Source organism: Astatotilapia calliptera, chromosome 13 (genome assembly GCF_900246225.1).
Source record: "Astatotilapia calliptera chromosome 13, fAstCal1.2, whole genome shotgun sequence".
Taxonomy (NCBI): domain Eukaryota; kingdom Metazoa; phylum Chordata; class Actinopteri; order Cichliformes; family Cichlidae; genus Astatotilapia; species Astatotilapia calliptera.
The window spans coordinates 24,671,851-24,693,672 of record NC_039314.1 but is presented as its reverse complement, the minus strand read 5'-3'; the positions used below and the strand labels follow the sequence as shown (position 1 = coordinate 24,693,672).

At 38.7% G+C, this 21,822-nt stretch overlaps 1 protein-coding gene across 1 annotated transcript; it reads left to right on the top strand.

Moving 5' to 3' along the window:
• Nucleotides 1–1,193: 1,193 nt before the first annotated feature.
• Nucleotides 1,194–5,693, top strand: LOC113035579 (homeobox protein Hox-D9b-like). The gene is made up of 2 exons (XM_026191236.1): nt 1,194–2,539; nt 3,738–5,693. Exons 1-2 carry the CDS (start codon nt 1,855–1,857, stop codon nt 3,980–3,982), a joined length of 930 nt encoding a protein of 309 aa, XP_026047021.1. The 5' UTR covers nt 1,194–1,854; the 3' UTR covers nt 3,983–5,693.
• Nucleotides 5,694–21,822: the final 16,129 nt, after the last annotated feature.

The window sequence follows — 21,822 nt, the reverse complement described above, 5'->3', positions numbered from 1 at the left end:
GGCATTGAGAAGTCTCTCTGGTCCGAATGAGGTTTGAAGTCATTAAATCATAAATTCTGATTCATGTGTTTCTCCATGTCAGTATTTTCATAAAACCACTTAAGAAACAAGATTTTCAGATCTTAAAATCACTTCTGCAGTGATTTATAAATGATTGCTGGGATATTTTGTATAACATAGAGGACTGTTTTGCTCACATACCTCTCTTCATCCTGCTGGAAGTGACTCTCAAAGTGTCTATTTATTTTCAAGACGTTATATTCCAAGCATATAATCTCATTTTATCTGAATATTATTAGCTGTAGTAATTAATTAATTTACTGAAAGCCTTTGGACCTTCTTTAATTGCAAAGTTTGGAGTCCTTGCAGTGCTTTCAATCAGATTTGTCTCATTCAGCCAGAAGATGGCGCTAGCTGTGCACGATCAAGGTGTAGCCCAAGGGTGTCAAACTCATTTTAGCGAATGGGCCACATAAAGAGCAGTTAGATCTGAAGTAGGGCGAGAAAGTAAAACCTTTACAAAACAGTTTTTATTTCAAAATTAATGAATAAAACTAAAATATCACGATGAAAACATTCACGTGGCTCTTATGATTTTTGAAAAGCTGAAACAATTAAGATACCACAACCCCTCCCCCACAAAATCTGTCAGACAATAGGAACTTTTACTTATATTCCTTGAGCCTGCAGTCATTAGATGCACAATAACATTTGCTGATCACTGTGGATTTATAAAGACACAAACCTTTACGTGTACAGTTTTTGTATTTAACCAACAGTATTATTTACTATTATTATTTATTATTCCAACAACTTGACTAAATCTAGAGATAATTTAAAATTTCCATCTATTTTCACTCCTGTGTAACGCCACCAGTATACCCTGGAAATAGCAGTGCAATATATTAAAAATGTTCTTGCAGTTTTCACGCTTTTCACACTTTTTCCGAACTCAAAAGTCAGTGGGCCAAAATGAATCCTTACTGTTTACCGTTCCTGGCCTAACCTAGCATATAAGAGCCACAAAGAAAAGCACTTGGAATTTCACTTTTATGCACAAGCACTGCTATATATATAGATTATGACACTGTTTTCCTTCCACTGCTTAAAATGACGGATAAATCAAATGATCTTCTTAGATTTGGTTTATTTAGTAAGAGAACAACAAAAGCACAGCAACAACAAAACACTCGACACTTTAAAATTAGAAAAAAGTAACTAATTTGAGCACAGAACTTGTGAACTGATACAAATCAATTTCTGATCTTGGGTAATAGTTCCAGCAAAATAAAGCTGCACGCAATTCAACATGAACTTCAAGGGAGAATCACTCTAAGCTCGAAATGAGTCACGATTCACACAAAGGAAAGCCGAAGCCCATCCCCTCCCGTTTTAATCAGTCCTGTGACAATCTGAGGCTGTGATGACATAATTACTAATAAAGTGTAAGTCATATTTTTGCATTAAATAAGTGCAAAAGGCAGAAGCACCTACGCTCTCTTCAAACGGGCATACGAACGGCCCAATGCTACTTTTTATTCAGCCTCTAAAAAGAGTCCAAGTTTTTTTGTTTTTTTGTTTTTTAATATATATATATATGTTACATTCAGGTCCATCCGCAGTAGGCGTGCTATCACATTTCTGAAAACAAAAGAATGAATTGATTTATCTTCTATACTGGCTAAATACAGTCTAACCATGTGATCCGCAGAGTAACCAATGGGCAGCCGAGGAGAAAGTAAGGGCAGGAAAAAATTACTACCATTTTAGGGGAGGATGTAAGCCACTATACCAGCCCATCTAACGTTTTACAGTCGCATTTAAGTGTCTTTTTATTGAAATAATAAAATAAACATGTCGCTAACGAATTATTATTCCATGATGGGTCTCCAGACCGAGGAGCCTTACGGTGCACATTTCATCCCGGGAGGCTTGCAGGGTTCGACGGCTGGCTGCGCAAAGCCAGGCCGGGGAGCAGAGGAGGAGGAGGGGACCCCCGGCTCACACATCCCGGATTTCTCTCATTTTTCCAACAAACAGTCGAGTTTAAATGGCTTTTCTCCTTGGACAAACACTTCCACTTCTTCTACGTCTTCTTCTCCGCAGCGGCAATCCGCCCCCGGTGCGTCCATCCCCGGCCTTTTTCATCCACATCACCTCCTGAGCCACCACCCCTACTACGGCCCGCAGACTCAGACACACGCCGAACACCTTGCATCCGCGTCGGACAGCAGGTTTGTACGCTGCTGGGAAGGGGCGAGCCCCACCTCGGAGACCGCTCTGTCGCAAGTTTCGGCCACTTTCCCCGCGTGTCTCCCAGCACAGAGTGACCTCTCCAATCCGAGCCCGAGGTATGAGACAATTAAGCCCGAGAGTTCACCCCCGTCACACGACAGTCCTGAAGATTCCAGCTTCGCCAGTCCGGCGGAGGTGGTCCTGGAGCGGCTTGGGACTGTAGAGGAGCTGGGGAGGAAGCCTGAGCCAAAGAAAGAGGACGACGACAGAAAAACACAGCAGCAGCAGCAGCAGCTTGACCCGGGTAAACACAGATACACTAAACTCAGGAATGTTTATTAGCTTTAAGAAGTGGCGATACACAGGTGTGTGTGTGTGTGTGTGTGTGTGTGTGTGTGTGTGTGTGTGTGTGTGTGTGTGTGTGTGTGTGTGTGTGTGTGTGTGTGTGTGTGATAGAGAGGGGAGTGTGACTTTTATGGGCCTATAAATGTCTTGTAAACTGTAAAATATAAAACCTTATTGTCCATTAAAATAATTAAGGTGATATTGTTATTTAACAATTTGTCAATAGCTATATGAAAACCCAGGTTGACTTGCACATGAAGGTTTTTCTGATAGTAGGAGAGTTAGCGAGCCCGTTTTTGCAAATACTACTCCAAGCTAGTTTTGCCTAAAATAGTCAGTATAGTCATGCTATGCTCTAAAAGCATGCCATGCCATTTAAAACACATTATTGGACCCTTACTCCAGAGTGCAGACTCATAGCTTTATTATTATTATTATTATTATTATTATTATTATTAGTAGTAGTAGTAGTAGTAGTAGTAGTAGTAGTAGTAGTAGAGATACATTAATATATTTTATCTTGGGATAAACAAAACAATTATCTGGGTTTCATTAAAATATCTACTTTTTGTAAAATGAGAGATTTTAGCTAATCTAAAGTTAATTTAATGATGTAAGAATCCTAAGTGCTTTAATTTTTTTTAATGCAAAATAGCATTGTGAGAGCATGACTATCAAACTATTAAATGTTTAAAAAATATCCTTACTCAGCTGATTAAAAAACAGAAAAAATGAGCATGAGTGTGGCTGTGGTTGTTTTTCAGCCCTGTCTCCTCTCATACTGAGATTTAGGCTCATCTTTATTGGGTATACTTTCCTGTATTTATAGCAGCTCACTGTCCTTCCAAATCGAAAAGGACAGAAACCTCAAATGTGGCCACATTTTCAATTATGTCACATTATGTTAAATTACGGGTTTGTCATAAATTACAGGAGGAGTATGTGAAAAAAGGTGTAGATGTGTTTCTTTTTCTAATGAGCCAAAAACTGTGGGCTCATAAAATTTGCTCCACAAAATGTTTTCTTTGAATCTTATGCCAGCCTTTGAACTCCTCACAACACACACAGAAAGACATGCTTAAAACCAGAGGAAAGTAAATATACATGGTGTTTGGTGTGAGTAAAAACCTATGCAACTCTCGTCTCTTTTCCTGCAGAAAATCCATCAGCTAGCTGGATCCATGCCAAATCGACCCGGAAAAAGAGATGTCCTTACACCAAACACCAGACCCTGGAGCTGGAGAAGGAATTCCTCTACAACATGTATCTGACCAGAGATCGGCGCCTGGAGGTGGCAGGACTCTTAAATCTGACAGAGAGACAGGTCAAAATCTGGTTCCAAAACAGACGGATGAAGATGAAGAAGTTGATGATTCGGGAGAGGAGGAGTATGAATGAATGATGAATTTAGAGGCTGGGGCTTTTGTTTTCTTCCTGTGATAGGTGAAGAGGTGGTGGTGATAAAAGAAACACAGTGCTCAGAGATGGCCAACATCTCTAACATGAACTGGCAAGATCAGCTGTGACTAAGCAAAGGATTGTAGAGCTAACATTGCTGCTTTTGAAAACTGCAGTGATAAACTCTGCAGGGGAGACCGGGATGTGCTGTAACACACACATTAATGTCTTAAAAAAAGTTAGGTAATCTGTACTTTGGCGCATAATTCTTCCATCTGCATGTTTTAAAAAGAAAACAGCTCATCTGAAACCCGGGGTAGTTGTAAATAATGAAGTGTTAACATTTACAGGGAGGTCAATAAACCCGATCACAAACATACCAGCTCATATCAAAGACTACTCATTTTAAAACACATCTGTTTTTAATATGGATGCACATCTCTCATGTTCAGAAATGGCAATGCTTGAAACATTCCAGACGTAATACTTAAACTGTCTGTGCTCTCAACAAAAAAAATGGGAATGGTGTTTTATGATTTAAGGCTAAAACTATCGCCCTCATGAAAACTATGTTTAATGTGCAAGCTCGGACTGAAGTACAAGGGAAAACTATCAAAGATAAACCGCATGAGTAATCTCATGGCTGAATACCTGCTTGTTATAGCCTGAAAAATAGCTGCAGAATATTTGTATGGGATTAAAATGAAATATTTTTGGGAGCAAACAGGATTCAGGCTAGTGGACTGTATCTGATGCATGTACAGTGAAAGATGTTAATACTGTTGGGTTGGCACTACCAAAAGATAAAAGACACATTCGCTAAGGCTGGAGTTATTCTCTTTATGCTCTTTTAACAATGCGATTACCCTTAGAAAACAAACCAAAACCAAATGTATCTTCGAGAACACCAAGATTACACATGTGAAAAATCTAAAAATCGCAAGTACTTAAAAGGTGAATTGATCATGCTAAAGTAATAATGTGTTTTAAATGTGATACTTTCACTTCTGTCCCACTTCAGTGGCTTTTTCAGACCAGGGTCAGCTGTACTTTGTCTAACTGGCTAATAAGTGACTAAAGATGAATATTTTCTGTCTAACACATTATCTGTGACTTGAGGCTTTGGTTTATTGGCTGTAAATAAAATGAGTCTACTGCATTTTAAATAGGACCACCTCTTGTTTGGGTTTAAAAGGCGCTCTTGTCTTTTCCTGGTCCTCCATTGAAGTTTCTGCACAAATGCGTGGGTCATAATAGTTAAAAATACTGATGTAGGTTTTGTATAATCACAACCTTTTACATGTCATGCACTTGTAACCACAGTGCATTTGCTAAATTTACGAGATTTTATATATTTACAATAAGCAACATAAAAAAGGAAGCAAAACACCACTTCTTCTTCTTGCTGTATTTCAGGTGCCTGACAGGTCTGTACAGAAACTTGTTTCACTTTGCTCCTAGTGGAGAAGTTCTCTGTGTTACAACCAATCCTGGTCTCCCTTATTAATCAGAAAGGAGCTTTTAAGGAATTTGCTCCAGAAGACAGAATAAAGCTTCTTTGTTTTGTTTTTATAAACTCTGCATGTAGCCTTATAGGGGCATATTTGTTGGTATTGTTGTCCTTGCTGTTGTTGTCATTGTTGCTGTGTATATTTGTTGTTACTGTGGGTTTGAAATGCAGATATGGTCATGCCTACACACACACACACACACACACACACACACACACACACACACACACACACACACACACACACACACACACACACACACACACACACACACACACACACACCAGTCATGGCTAAGCTATGGTGTGACTGCAGTTTGATTGTTAGATTTTCTGTTTCGCTGTTTCCTCCCAGTAACCAGCTACTGTCCTCTTAAGACGTTTTACAACAACGCACAATCGATTTCCATTTTCCAATGTAAGTTGGTATAACATCCGCAGCAACGGGAACATTGTGAGGATTTTAAAGGTATTTTGGTGCTTTTCGTTTTTGTCCACATTCTCCTTGAGAGAAGAGGAAGAACAACAGGCTATGTTAGCCTACAGCGACAGGCCTGTGCTGTGCTGTGAGACGAAGTGTGATAAAATAAGGCCTTCATCCTGTCATTTAGGTTATAAGTTCAATATGCTGCTCATGGTGATTTTTCTAAATAAAATAAAAGATGGATTACAGCGTCGGTGTTCATTTGCGCCTTCTTTTTGGCGACTTGGTAATTTTACGCACGGATTAGTCCGCACAAATCAGTTTTTTTTCTTTTTGTTTGTTTTTAACTTGATATTAAAGGCATATTAATAATATTTATAGCATCACATGGCAACATTGTAGACATAAAAAATATCCTGCTATAGAACTACTGCAAAAATATTTTGTAGCCCCTGATCAATGTAGCCTAAAACTCATAAAGGTTAAAATTGCGCTGTCGTTTATTAAATAGCGCAATACAACCCAATAAAAAGGCTTACATACAGCATTATCCTATATTATTATCCTGCGGCTGATTCTACAGGGGGGGAAACAAAGGCAGTAATTCATGGTTGACATTAAACAGGATTATAGGCCAATAACTCGATTTATTATGTTTGTCATTATGATTATATTCCACCGTCAAGGTGTTTCACTGCTCTCAGGTATGTGTTCGGAGTTTCAGCCCACGGAGAGACATTTCTGCCTCCTTGTTTTGTCAAAGTCAGTGCAGCGCCTCGTAGCTTCCTTCATTTATTGCGGCTATATAATCTTCTCAGGGCTCATCCTACTGCAGGGTCATAAACCAACAGCATGCATTTGGAGAATAAACGTGACTTTCCGCCCCAACTCAAGACAGAGAGACACGCAGAGAGAGGTGCCATAAAGTAATTTCGCCCAGACAGTCATCGTGACTATATGGTTTTATTGGACACCCTTTCCTGCCTTAGAGCCTCAACTGTCCTTCTAAATGTTAAAGTCATTGTCTGCAGATGAGACTAGACAGTTCCAGTCACGTCTTTTACAGACAGCGAGAGCACAAAACACGGGAAATTTCATTATGGAGGGAATTAAAACGGATTTGCCAAAAAGCATGTGAGTCTTGATGAGGTGTATTTTTCCTGTTTCAGAAGTAATCGTTCAATTTAGGCTAGGTTATCTACAACCTCGGTGTAGCGGTACTGGTAAAAACAGGAAGCTTTAACATCAGCAGTAGTTTGATTTTTTTCAGCTAGAGCAGAACCTTCTTCTTATTTTTAAAGTTAAGAAATGGCCGTCTGAGTTGCAAACACCATTCAGGCCTTTTGTGCTGACTGGGCACAGGTATTGGTTTCTATGGACTAGTATTAAAATAATTTGGTCCTGTATTGGAGCACAGACGAGTGACAAAAGAACGAATATATGCATCCATTTTAATAGCTGATGGACAAGAATAAAAAGTATTATAACCATTTAAATCTCAAAACTTCACTCAGAGCACACGGACAAATGCATTAGAATTATTGTAGCCGAAAATAGCACTGAATGTAGATAACATATATAAAAAAAGATAATAATAATACTAATAACCTGAAAACATTTTTAAGTAAATGCCTCCAAAGTTCTGATTTAATGTGCACTTTTAATAAAACTATCACAAACGAAACTCTTCCATCTGCATTTACATGTAATTAGCCTCCAAAAGAATAATATTTAAAGTGCTGCAGAAATTCGGATGTATTAGGATGATAGGATTTCACGTAGAAACGTTAAAACCATTACAACTGTCTAAGTGCTGCATGCTCCCCACCACATTTCTTCAGTATGGTAAAAATAGATTCATAATGATCCATTAACAGAGTCCAGGGCCTCACCAGCTGAGCTGCATGCAAACAATTGATGTAGAAAAGTGATGTGCACTTGCATTTATTATGTTATGAAGAAAAAATATAGACGGTAAAGCACGTAAGCCTACTGCGGCCTGACATGAATATTCTGTTTTATACTAACATAGATAAATTTAAAAAATAAGTTTTATTAATCAAGGTGGTCTCGATAAGTTAAAGTAACATTTTTGAATTAGGTAACTTCAAGACACGAGCTGATTTAAATTCCTCATAAACAAAAAAAAAAATCAAAAAACAGGGCTGCTTCTTCATGTGTAATTACTCATTATGTCCACTGGGCGGAGGTGTTGTCTTTCATGAGCTATTTGCACTCGAGCAGTAATTCTATGGTGTGATATTTATTACTGTGGCCATGAGTCCAAATCTCAGATTCTGACGTCAGCTTTCTTCACAGGCAAAATCTCATTCAGATGCTTGCCCCACAGCATTTTACTACATTAACGTGTAGTTTCCCTGACATGAGTTAAGTCTTAGACACAGAACCTTTTTTTCAGTGGACATCGTCACTGAAATTTCCTTTTAGTCTGAGACAACTTAATCCATGTCTGGGAAACTAGCTGTAAACGTCCAACCTGTAGTATTCATCTGGTGACATGTTAAAAGCTGTAACTGTTCAGGCAATAACCTTTTCTCGACCTCTGGAAGAATTTATAATAATAATAATAATAATAATAATGGAACATTTCATTTGGGAGGAAGACAATGAAGGAAAAAAGCAGCTCAGTAATATTCAAACAGCTACTCCGTGATCCGAGTTTCTAATCAATTTCATCCACCCTATTAAATAAATTAATCCTCTTCTAATCCTGTTATGTTTCTTATTTAATAGTCAAAAGGGATAGTAACGCTACTTCCGCTCTGTTTCCTCTTCAAAATAAAAGGTGAAGCAATAATTGAAGCCTCTGAACTCCTTTCGACCTGCAGTTTATGATCAAAGCCTTAAAGTCCATCGAATAAAAAAAGGTTTATTTTTACTGAAACGTGCTCCAAATGATCTGACGCTATTTATTTTAAAGCAGGAGAAAAAAAATGAGAGGGAAAACAAAATGCCTACAAAATACACATTTAGAAAAGAAATATCGACATTACTCCTTACCAACAGGCAGTGTTCAGCTTTGTCCATCTTATGTCTAAAACCATTTCAACCAGTTTTAGACATAAAATTTGAAATAAAGGCGCATGTACAGAATTCTGAATCAAGAGATGAATGTGTGAGGGTTAAGATAAAAAAGGAGAAATTGTGGAATCTAAAATCAGAATTTATTAAGTTTATTAGTGTGTGTGTGTGTGTGGGGGGGGGGGGGGTGCGCACACACACACACACACACACACACACACACACACACACACACACACACACACACACACACACACAATATACAGGTGCTAGCCATGATGACTTCCAGTGTAATAAAATAGAAATAAAACGCACTGCACAAGCTATGTTTATTCATTCTGTAAAATACTAACTATTACATACCAAAAATGAATGTACTAGAGCGTTATGACTAGATTAGTGTGACGGGATGTTTTCTATCCCTTGCTATAAGCTCTCTGTGGACAGACAGAGGATGTCGCTGAACTTTATAAATAATTAGGCTGCAATAATTCAGTATTTATTACATTAACCAAATATAAAATGTATCCATCCTATAAGGCCAGCCTAAATTTGCTATAGATACCAATATAGACTTTTTAATAAAATGTACTTTATTTTATTTCAGGAAATAACCAGAAAATCAGGGTAAATATGAGAGCTGTTCTGCAACAAAGCGTTGTAGGCTATAATATTACTATTATACTATAAATATTAGCCTAAAATATTAATGTTACACTATTAATATTGTACTTTTCACCAACACAAGGAGGTCTGGAGATCTCCCATGAATGTAATTAGTGTTTTACTTTTGTTTGTTTTGTCTTGTTAAAAAAATAAAATTAGTGTTGTTTAACAAAAAAATAAAAATAAAAAAGTACACGTGATGCATTCAGCAGCTCTGTTATTACAATTACTTAAAGTTAATGCACCACTCATATTTTGGGGCTATTCGATATCAGCCAGGAATATGAATATTTCAGTAGAGAAGTTAAGCTGTCTTCACACGTGTAAACTGACGCCAAAAAAAGTTTATAGTTGCTATTAAAACTATTTTTATTTATTAGGTTGAAGTCCAGCCAGAGTTCAAAGTATTTTGAAGGGCAGTAATACTAATATATAGACACTTGTGTAGTCGTCTCCGAAGAAGGGTAAAAAAAAAAAAGCCAGTTTAATGATTTAATCAACAAATTTAATTAAGGCAAAATTATTATTATTAATATTACGACGTTTGGGCTGCATGTGGGCCGAAATTGTGGTAGTTATTAATTACTCCAATCTTCCAATAAAATACACTGATATTCCTGTTGCGGCGAACCCGACATCAATACATAACTATAAACTGTGTATCCAGACAGGTTGTTGCCGTCATAGCTAAAATTCTAGTTACAAGATGCCTATATTTGAAGGTTCTGGGGCCTTCCGTTTTGTTCTGTAAGTGTAATGTAGCCTAAAGGAGCTGACTTGTTTTTTCTTACAACATTTATATTTTTAAGGGTTAAATAACAGCTAGTATCAGAGGTGGTCATCGGATGATGGTGGTCTAAATAAATAATGATTAAACCTTCTTAAAACTGCTTCTTAGATTTATCTGGAGCCCTGCCTGCGCGTGTTTGTTTGTTTGTTTGGAAATGCGGCTCTCTTTTGCACCCAGCTGCCACAAATTCCAATTTTCTCTTTGCACAACTCACAGGTCGTAAAAGCATTTTACGACCTGACCCTGTTCGCCATTGGCCGCTCACTGTCATGTGTGCGCGTGCAGTGTGCCGACAGCTTTGCCTCGCGCGCTCTCGACACCACAGAAGTGTTTCTCGGCATCCGCGCGCCTCCATGGACGGTAAACAATTTCTCACTTTTTATTTTTGTCTCTCTACTGTTCTCACCCTAAGGTCTTGTTTTTTTTTTTTTAATAACTCGTTACATTTTTCGTTTGAACGTTAAGACGTCATATGTACGGTTTACTTTACTTGTTTACACATATAAGACAAGTTTCTAACCAACAGGCTGGCAAGAAAGCAGTGCTGAAAATGAGACGTATTTTTAGACTCTTTTCATTATGTGTAGGCCTTTTACAAGCCTCGTGCTATTTGCGCTGATTTCTGACTGATTTAATCATCCTTTCTTTTTCTCCTTTTTTTTCCTGCTTATTTCAGAATGCCGTGGAAGAAAATGGAGTCCAGTAGACTGATGATGTCAGGTACTACTTCTGACTAATTCTTTACTATCTAGAACTATCCAGAATGTAATTCAGCAATGTAATTGAGTCCTCACAGTAGTTGTGTTTTTCTGCCGACTAATATCCAAGGTTCAATAAGCTCTCATGTTATGCTGCAGAAATTTTTAACTTTGTGCACTGTGTGCAAAACCGTGCACCCTTACTAAATAACTGAATTTGTAATGATGGTATTAATGCTTCAGGGTCTGTCTGTACACACAAGAAACAGACTGAAACAGACTCCTCTTTAACTCTTTTTATCCAAATGATGAAACCAAATATTAATACTATTGTAAAAAAAAGAAAATAAAATAAAAAAACAAATAAGGGAAAAAGAGAGAAGCAGCATCCTTCATATTTGGATATAACTGAATTGGGTTAATTACCCTAAATCAAATATGAAAAATGCATCATTTGAATCTATATAAATACTATACATTTAAAATTTATATTGTAAAACAATAATATAATTGTAAATATACATGATGTACATGACGGTGAGATAAGGCCTGATTCCTCTGAGTCTTTAACATACATTTAAGATCACATGACAATGTGCACATGCATATGCTAGCCCAATATTCATACATATTTGTCTGTTTCAGCCATCAATGCAATGTTTATCTGTAAATGGCTCCATGAACCATTGGGGTGCAACACTAACAGGACACCTGGTGGCTCTTGTGAGGCAAACTGCAAAAATAGCCCCAGAAAGCTTTTTTTTTTTTCATTCTCAGGGGATTATCTGGCAGTATTATCACAAAATATCATCTCCTTACATGTTATCTTTAGTGCTTGTTCTGCCATCTGTCTCAGTGCTGATACTTTTCAAGGTCTTTATGTCAGAAATTCAATTTCTCCTTCTTTCCCCTGTAAGTGTACTTAATCAGATGGGCAGAATCATACAGAAGGAATGCTTTCCCCCATGTTTTTGTTTTTGCTGATGTCCCTTTTTATGAGGGCAAGTGTCAGAGAGACAAAGAGACAGAAAGACAGTGTTTTCTCCCTCTTTTGAATTTTACATTTTTTTTCCCCCACAAGGGCAGCAGGCGGGGTGTGAGAGATACAGAGAAACAAAGACAGTATTTCACTGGTGCTGCTCACTCAAGCTCAGCTGGCACTGAGTATTTACAACCTACTGCAATGCGGCAAAGACTCTGTGTGTGTGTGTGTGTGTGTGTGTGTGCGTGCGTGCGTGCGTGTGTGTGTGTGTGTGTGTGTGTGTGTGTGTGCGGTCAATGCGTATAAGACAGAAACAAAGAGACAATAGGAGATAGTGACGCAGAGAACGGGGCAGACATTAAATTAAAGCCTGTGACAGACAGAAAGAAAGCCTGAGAAATAATGACAAAGATGTGTGAGATGAGTTTGTGTGTGTGAAGTATAAAACATGCCTGTTTCTCTCTCTTTGCAGTGCAGTGCAAAAACCCAAGTTTCAACTGGATGTTTTTGAAGACAAAAACAGACCGCAGGTTTGTCCAGGGGGCTTCATTTCACAGTTTTCCTCGGCAGACATCGAGGTTTAAGTTGCTTAAACACTATCAAATTTCAGGCTTGATCATGCAGGCTGCTGTTTATTTCTGTTTTAATAGTCCTTCTGTCATGGCTCGTATTTGGTGTTCGGCACAGTTCAGCTCATGCTTGAGCATTTAAATAACAATGTGTTTCTTTATAAAATGTCCTTATTTCCCAGCATTCACACAGTTCGGCTAAATTGGCCATTATCACTGAATGCAAATACTTATTTACAAGCAGTGATTGCCTTATTGATCCTGTCATCTAACTTTCTTAACTTAGACAAAAACATAGACCAATTTGGGGGAACTGCTAGGCCTGGAGTGCTAATGTTATTATTAACCAGCAGAGGGTGCTATTTGCCAGGAAATTGGCAATGCACACTGCAGCGCACACTGCAGATACTGCAAAATATCCATCCACCTTTATCACAGTGCTAACAAACACATAGATAGAAAAATACAGGAGACAGTTTAATCCCACTTCATTCAAGACAGAAAAGGGAACGGCTTTTAAAAGCCAGTAACACAAAGCCCAAGAGCATTATCAAATTTGTAGCACATTTAAAAAAAAAAAAAAAAAAAAAAAAAAAAAAAAAAAAAAAATATATATATATATATATATATATATATATATATATATATATATATATATATATATATATATATATATATATATATATACACATATGTACTTTTCAGACTTCGAATACATGTGAGCTGGCGCTATTCGGTGTCGTTTGACCACTAGATGGCGTTAGAGACCCAAGGATGACATTTTTAAACAATGGCCTCAGCTAGCTGCACAAATTGAAGCTCTATGGATTTTTAACAGCCGCTGTTCAGACTGGGGTAGCAACACCATCTTCATCCTCCTCACGGTCCAGCCCCGTTATGACGTTCTTTTCTCCCACTCACATTGAATGCACCTGGAGCAGGGGGATTTTCTCCCGCTTAGTGTCCCGGGATCATTTTGTTTGGTCTGGATGGGATTTTATGTTACAGCTGCTAGGGGGAGTCATTAGGCAAGACGCCAAGCCAAGGTGCTATAAATCAGGGAGTCAAGTGGCTTGTGGTTTTAAAAGCACCACTAAAGCTTCAGTGATGGAAAGATTTATACAAAACGCGCACGAACGCTGTTGATCAGTGAAAGTTTGGCCTAACATGATTCATAATTATTAATTAGCCAAATGTTGAATATTTGAGGGTATTGTGCATCATCTTTTCAAGGAAGGAATAAGCCAAAACTAAAATCAATAAAATCTGCCATACTAGGAATAACGATATGTTTAAAAGAACCGATGAAATGCGTTTTATTGAAGTGTTATTGGCTTGTACGCACCAGTAGCCTGTGTGTTTGAATTAGGCTCAATTGTTACCATTGTTTTTGTTATTCATATTTTTCCTTCTTATTATTAGTAGCAGTAAGTTCGGTTATTAGGTTTTTGAAGCATTGCTACTTCATTAGAGAGATTCTTGTGTAACATTTGGTTAAATGTCTTGTTTGTGCCCAGCAGCCGCAAAGCTGCTAAAGCAAGCATACCGGTGTCCAGTCTGTTTTCACAGAGCAACTTTTATGGCTTTATTGCTCCCCATTTACGGAAATCAAAGCAGGAAACAAATGCTCCAAACAGCATTCCAGACACATCCGGAAAATGCAAAAGGCGTTCAGTCTCTGCTTGTTTTAGAGGAAAGCACTGCAGTGCAAACCACATGAGTCTCATGGGAGTGACAGCATGCAGACTCCCCATTTTACGCACACAAAGTATTTTATGCACGAAAATGTATCTGTTAAAAGAAAATTTTAATGGTAAAAAAAGGCGTTAGATTGAAAATGGGGAAAAAATCAATATATTTTAGAAATGAAAGATGAAAAGGATTTGAAGCTTCAATAAATTGAGAAACCCGTATTCAAAGAACATTTAAGTGAGAAGGAAAACGCATATATATATATTTATATTTAAAAAAGACCACAAAACGGTTAATTTTTAAATCTCCAACAGCACAACCCCCAGAGATTAAAGCTCCCCTTTTTTTCCTTTGGCGCCATTATCGAATAAAGTGGTTCTGGTGCAGGGCCTAATAATTTATGAACCCTTGTGGGAGTTGCAAGAAAAAAAAGCTGAGCACGTGACGGTAATAAAGTGTGTTTTATTGCCGGAGCTTTGACAAGCCCCAAAATATAACTCAGAGAGAATAGCCGACAGGCGGCCAGATGGGATTGGTAGCCGATATTTGTCCGAAATCAACAGAATGCGCTTTGTATTGCTGAGAGAAACAACCGAGACGGTCTCCACGCTCAGCTTCGATCCGCTCTAACGGGATTTTACACTACACTAACGAACGATCGCGTTTTAACGCGAGAGCAGGACATAGCAAGTAAGTGTGTTTCGTTTTTCATATTTGGCGCAGATATGAAGTTATGACTATGGGGCAAGGGGGGCAGGAAGAACATGGGTGGGGGAAGTGATCTCCGAATGAAAGCGGTGGTCGGGAGACCCCCGAGGGCCCTTGGTAGAGTGAGAGAGCGGTTCAGAGAGCCACCTGTAGTCCAATATATAATCGAATTAACTGAAGCAATAAATACGTTTGGACTGAAAGTAAACTTACATCGAATTTGTGAGAAAAATGTTGACTGTCCCATTTAGTTCGATTTAAGGCGTGTTTTAGTAGAAAGAAATCTGAAGAAATATTTGTTTGCTTTATATTGTCTCAGATCTAATATTGAAACTGCCGGTATACTCCAGTACTCAATATATATGATTTTCTTCAAAAACAAAATTATCCACTTACACCTCTTTCAAGGAGAAAAAACCCTCTTTCAGTGGGGGACTGTTTAGGATCACAGGTTTAATGTTGCTGTCTGCATTCAGCTCATTGCGGACAGATGATTGATGCCGAAAAGCTGTTCCTCTGATTCTGGAAGAAAGATAACAGTAGTCAGAATTTTTAACGTGCTCTGTAGGAAGTCCTTAACATGAAACTCTATATCCGTGCTCGTGTGTGTGTGTGTGGGTGTGTGGGTTTACGATTTCCATGTGGCATATGTGTGTGTTCCTAAATCGGAAAACGGTAGCCTGCATCCTTTCTGAGGCGGCTTTATTCCATATGTTGAGGATTATCTTGCTTGTGTACATTTCGAAAATATAACCTCCCATTTAGATTATTATTATTATTATCAATAATAAAACAAATCATAATAATATTAATATGAATATCCTGTGGAATAATTTAATCAGGCTGGAGAAGTGCAATAATGCAAAACTAACCAGTCGCTTGCTTGGGAACTACACTTCTGTTTGGCGCATTCAAAATGATTTTACTATTGTCGTTGCTCGGCTCATGTTTGTATGGATATGTAAACGCAATCAGATAACAGGAGTTATGGCGTCTTTGTTGAGATGTTAAATTTTACAGCTATCTCTCTAACGCCAAGCCCCGCTCCCTATAGGCTATAAACAGAAGCCAGAAGAGAACTATAAACCAGTGGTTTATGGCAAGGGGAAAATTTTGATTATACTCACAGCTGGGCACTCCGTTCAAGAGAGGCATGACAATTTAAAAAATACATGGCAGCAGGGACATTAATCTTTTAAATAACTAAATAATGGTTACGACTGCGGAGAGGGGAGCCTCACTAAGCTGCAACAACAAATTTTGCAATTGAGGCATCTTTTTTCACATTTTAACTTAAAAGTGAGTTCAGTCTTCTGAAGACGGATTGTTGGAAACAAAAGCAGTGTGTGTGTGTGTGTGTGTGTGTTACTTATTCTTATTTTGGCTTAACTGTATATATGTCATTTTATTTTTTCCGTAAAATTAAAGAATTTAATTGTTTACATACCGGCAACCATTTCGAACTGGTGCAGTTCACAGATATTTATGGGAGCTATGTTCACAACCCGTGTGATTTTTGAGGATTTAAAACTAGGGGTGTCTTATTTTGATGTAGTTTGATATAATTGTAGTTTTACGCATGCGTTTGTGGAAAAAACAAACTTAAAAAATCAATTAAAAAAGAAGCTTATAAATTTTTTTAATTAGAATTATGAGGTCAATATTGTTGTTTTTGTACTGAAAGTTGATTTATTCCCTCTTAGTGAAAAATGACCATATTTGAAACAATTTCAAAGTAAATCATTTTAGTCTCACAGTTAATAAAGTGTATCTTGTTAAATGTAAAAGGATCGTTTCCGGCGTTATAGATAATACATTAATTCCAAAAATATTTTTGCAGTCTTGCCATAAGTGCTTGCTCATTTAAACTGCCCTCAGCATTTAATTTTACAGTTAGTTTTACTAATTTACAGCCAGATTTTCCGGGTTTTGCTCGATCGCACTGGTCAGTTCGAGACGGTGCCTGGGTTCCCATGCGGGGCTGGAGTTCGCAGTTAATGTCTAAACCGGGTTAAAGCAGCTCTCAGCTCGGCTTTGACCCGGCACAGGGCCGGGGGTGGAGGGGTGAGCCCGCGGTCAGCCTGTCTAAGATGAAAAAGTGAAACGACCCCAGAAAGAAAAGCCACAACTGAATGGCTTCATGTCAAACTCGGGATGAGAGGAAAATTTATTTATGCGATCTTCTAAAAGGCAATAGGCTGTTTATACGGATAAGTGCTTATGTTACTGCTGCTTGTGGTTATATCATCTGCAGACCCGAGTGTTGGATTCAGATCTGCAAAGACAGCCTGGTGAAAAATTACGTAGTCGGAGTATCACATGAACACCAAGTCTGCAGCGAGAGTATCCAAGACGATCATCTTGGACTGAATTAAATCTACAACCGGAGTGAAGAGGGACATTAAAGACGTCTAATTATACTACCAGATTTACAGCGTTAATCAATAATCAACCTACAATGGAAAAACGATACGAGAAGGTTGATTAAACCGCTGCCAAAGTAGCAATAAGTCATACATGTGGTAGAGAATCCCTTTTAGATCAGTGGATCATATTCAAATAACGGTCACGCACGCATCCTCCCACTTTAACCCCTAATATCGGAGGAGACTATCCAACGAGCGAGCGAGAGAGAGAGAAAGAGAGGGAGAGAGGGAGGGAGAAACCCACGGAACAATAGGCTCGCGACTCCCGCAGGCCGCGTGAACTCTGCGTGGTCCCCACCTCGAGCCCCTGCGTTGGCCTGTCCAGCGCGGGGACTAATGAAACGGTGAACCAGCGGTCAACGATTCTGATTGACCCTCTGGCGACCTGACGGCAGCTAGGCTACATTCTTAAAGAAGAATGCTCTTTGAGAAACCGAAGCATCGCTCCGTTGTTGTTGTCTGTAAAAGAAATCCACCAAAGTTCAGAGCTAGGGAACACCATTCAAAGGTGTAAGCTAATGACGCCAGTGTCCGAGGGCAAGAATAATTGTGAAAAATGAAAGTCAAAAAACAAAACAAAAAACTCAGGATTAATAGTTCAACGTGAATGAACTCTCTTTTTTTGACCATTTGTATTTTCCACATCAGCAGAAAGGTGCCCTAAACTCTGCAGTTTCATTTTTCACCCAAAATCAATCAGAATTGTTATGGATCAGTGTTTGCTTCGCTCTTTTATTTTTGTTTAGCTTTCCCACTGTTTAACGTGAAACCAATCATGCTCTACATAAAGTTTTGCTGTTCTTCTCACTCCATGCAACGCGAGCTTTTTGCTTTCGCAACAAATGGTTCTGACCGGAGTTGTCATCAAGCACTCATTCAACCAGCCATGGGAATTTAGAACATGTAAACACAAGGAATGAGCGTCTGCCAGAGCACAGAAAATCGCCTAGGGGAAGAAATGGAAACAGAAACTCTATGTGGCATCTTGACCAAATTTGCAATACAACTCGAAAAACAATGCAGACGTCAGCAATATTCATAATGATACATTACTGTATAAAGAGGTGAAGTGTGTGGGAATGGAAAAAAAAAGGCGTGGATAATGTTGCCCTCAGTGGAGCATGAGCATTGACACGTGAGACAAATCAATACATATGTAACACATACATCTTACCCAAAATTTAATATACAAGCAAAAAGAGTCAACATGATGACTAATGCTGTCAATTGCAAGTGCACAACTTGAATTCAAATACAGTTGGGTATAAACTGTGGTGCCTTCACTGGCAGCTGACGGCAGATGTTCAGCTGTAAACATTTAGAGGCGCTGTGGACCACCATAAATGTATTTCAGCAGGAACTAATGAGAAATTTAGATTCAGTTTCAGGGCCAAGTTCTCTGCAATTTTCAGTTCAGTCCAATAAATCTGAGGTCGAGGCCAAGTTTGGAAATTACCCCCAGCCACTATTTTAATGTGGATTAGTTTCACTGCAGCTGGTAGTTTGTTTACCAGCAAACTTGGCAGGAGACCAACTGCAATTTGGCAGTTACACTACAATCAAAGCTTGGCCGGCTAAATTATGAAAGACATGCAACTTTTAACTGCTGGTGGGCAACAGCACAGATCGCCTCCTCCTTGATTTCTAATGTTTAACGTAAAGAAATGTGGCATACTTGTTTAACAAAGTGTTAAACTGTAACAAAGTCTTTCTGATAAGCTAGCTTTTACCTCAGAAAGCCAAAATAGTATGCCTCAGTAAAGACATGGAAGAGAAAGCGGGGTCAGACTCACAGTCACACTTGCAGAACTTCAATGAATTGTGTTCAAACGATAAAATTGATATCAGAGTAACTCCGACACTTTGTATAATAATTAACAAATGAGAATGTGGCTAGGACAAGGTGACCATCTCAGTTTCACATTAACTATACTCTGCTGCAGTTATCTTATGGGCAACTGTTTGCCCTCTTTCCAGTGGAAGGTGAGCTATTTTTCATGCAGCAAGACCAATTTCATAAACCTGAAATTCACCTTGTGCGAATTATTGCTGACCTGCCTAGAATTTATGGTTTTATGTTAAACTGTAGAGCCAATTTAGAAGTAATTAACTTCAAGGACATTTACCAATATTAGGTAGGACAAAATGAAACATTTTGCAGCATATCTTTAAAATGTACACATTAAAATGATATACGAATAATTAGAAGACACTGCCTTGCAGTTTTCAAGAAAATATCATAAACTAATCCAGTTCCAGATAACCTTCTGGATCCAGGGAATCAATTCATGCCTATGTGGAGAGCATTATGATTATTTAACCCGAGGAGAAGTCTGAAGTCTCAGGATGTTCTTGTTGAGCTTGCTAGTCTTCTGGATGATGGCCTCACCAGTTTACAGTAATTGCACACATGTATCAGAATTAATGTGTTATGCCTTATAACGAATTATTGATGTCAGAAGGTACATGCTGAAGCACCATTAATGGTTTCAATAAATTATACAATGACACTTAACAACAGGTACACGCACATCTTTACAAAGAAGGGACTGGCTGAATAGTGATTTTGGGCATTGTAATTACTCTTACGCAGAGCATTAGTCAACACAATGGCCTCTATGAAAAAAGTCAGAATGAGGGCACAGGAGTGTAAATCTCTGTCAACAACAAAAAGAAGTCATCAGCAGCCAGCCATGAAGTGAACCTTCGCCTATATATACCCTGTAGAACCGAATGTGTGTGGAGCTGCCTCAGTCACAGATTGGGTTCTTGGGGAGTCTATGGGCGATGACTAACCATCCATCAAAATCCACGACAGGGGAGGAAAAAGGGATGACTCTTTACTGTGCTCTAGCTTTGCTAAAGGAACGTGTCCTTCTTCAGCCCTACAGTTCCACACTTTCATAGATTAGAAGGATTGTTTGACATTTGTGCGGTGTCAAGCACAGAAAAGTGTCCGTGAAGTGATGCTGTGCTTTGCTGCATACAAATGGATTGGCAAATCGGGCAGGATGGTTTGCTCATACTGAGTTTCACGGCATGAATTGTGATCATGCCGCTGGATCTAATTTCCTGCATGGTAGCGTAAAGGTTTGCTCAGTGACAAATCATAAAATCAATATTAAGTGCAGCATCTCAACAAGAACCACAGCACAGTATCTTGTTCTGGGGTGTAGAGCTGATAAAGCCCTGGCTTATGAAAAAAATGCAACTCTGTTTGCTGCCCTGAGTACACCACCTCTGCAGACCATTCACAAATGTAGTAAATCTGTAACTCTTCAGTGAAAATCTGTTCACACCTTCCCTTTATCTCAGCTGGAACAAAAACTGTCTGATAGAAACTGAAGCTACAAACGCTTCGGCTGAAAAATATCCATTGTAACAACAATGGAAGAGCTGCCTATTTAAATGGCACTAGACCATGACACAGAAAAAAAATATTCTGACACTCTATTACCTATTTGGTTGCTTATCAGTCACTCTTTAAGGGCTGCTTTGTCTAAATGACTCATTAGATCAGAGCCATTAAGCCCAAAGATGCATGAGTCCAGTTGTATTTTGTCAGCCATGGCAAAGACTTCAAACGCATTACATCCTCCATAGGAACTCTTTAATGCTTTTTACAGGAGTATTATAGGAAGGGGTAAAAGTAGTTCATGTAGTAAAACTGGGGTTTTAGCTGCGCATCAGTCTTGCCAAATCCTCGGAGAGCAGCTGCAGCCAAAGAAATCCTCGTGAAATCTTGAAGGATTTCATACGGATTAATGGTCGATTGCTGGGTGTAAAGATGATCTATCAAGACCTTGACATTTGCGATTTACCATTTTTAAAGGGATCACTTTAGCAAAAGAGCAAAATTCCTTGCGCAATGACGCTCATTATGTCTCTCTTTCTTCGTGTGAGGGCACACATTTAGCATATTCCCACTTATCTCTTTCACCCTTTTTTCCACTAATTTTGCATTAAGCTTCATTTTTTAAGCCGTCGCATTTTTGTCTCGTTCGGCTTGATTTAGCATCATTTTTTTTAAAGCAATGCATTTTTCTCCCCCTCCTTTAAAAGCCGTGCTGGTGAGCGGGACACCTCGGCCTGACCTCGGCCGAACAAAGCCAACTACTAGTCACTGTCTGGGAACCTTTTATCCCATTCTTTTATTTGAGGCCTTTCTGACCGGCCACGTTTTGTTGTCCGTCCTTTGACTGGCCACAAGGCCAAATATGGCCCCGCCGTCCCTCAATATGGGCCAGATTAATTTTTCAGTTTCGGCCATCTGTGGGGGTAAAAGTCAGCTAAAAGTCATAAATCTACAGTCAGCGCGTCTTCAATAGGGGCTGTGT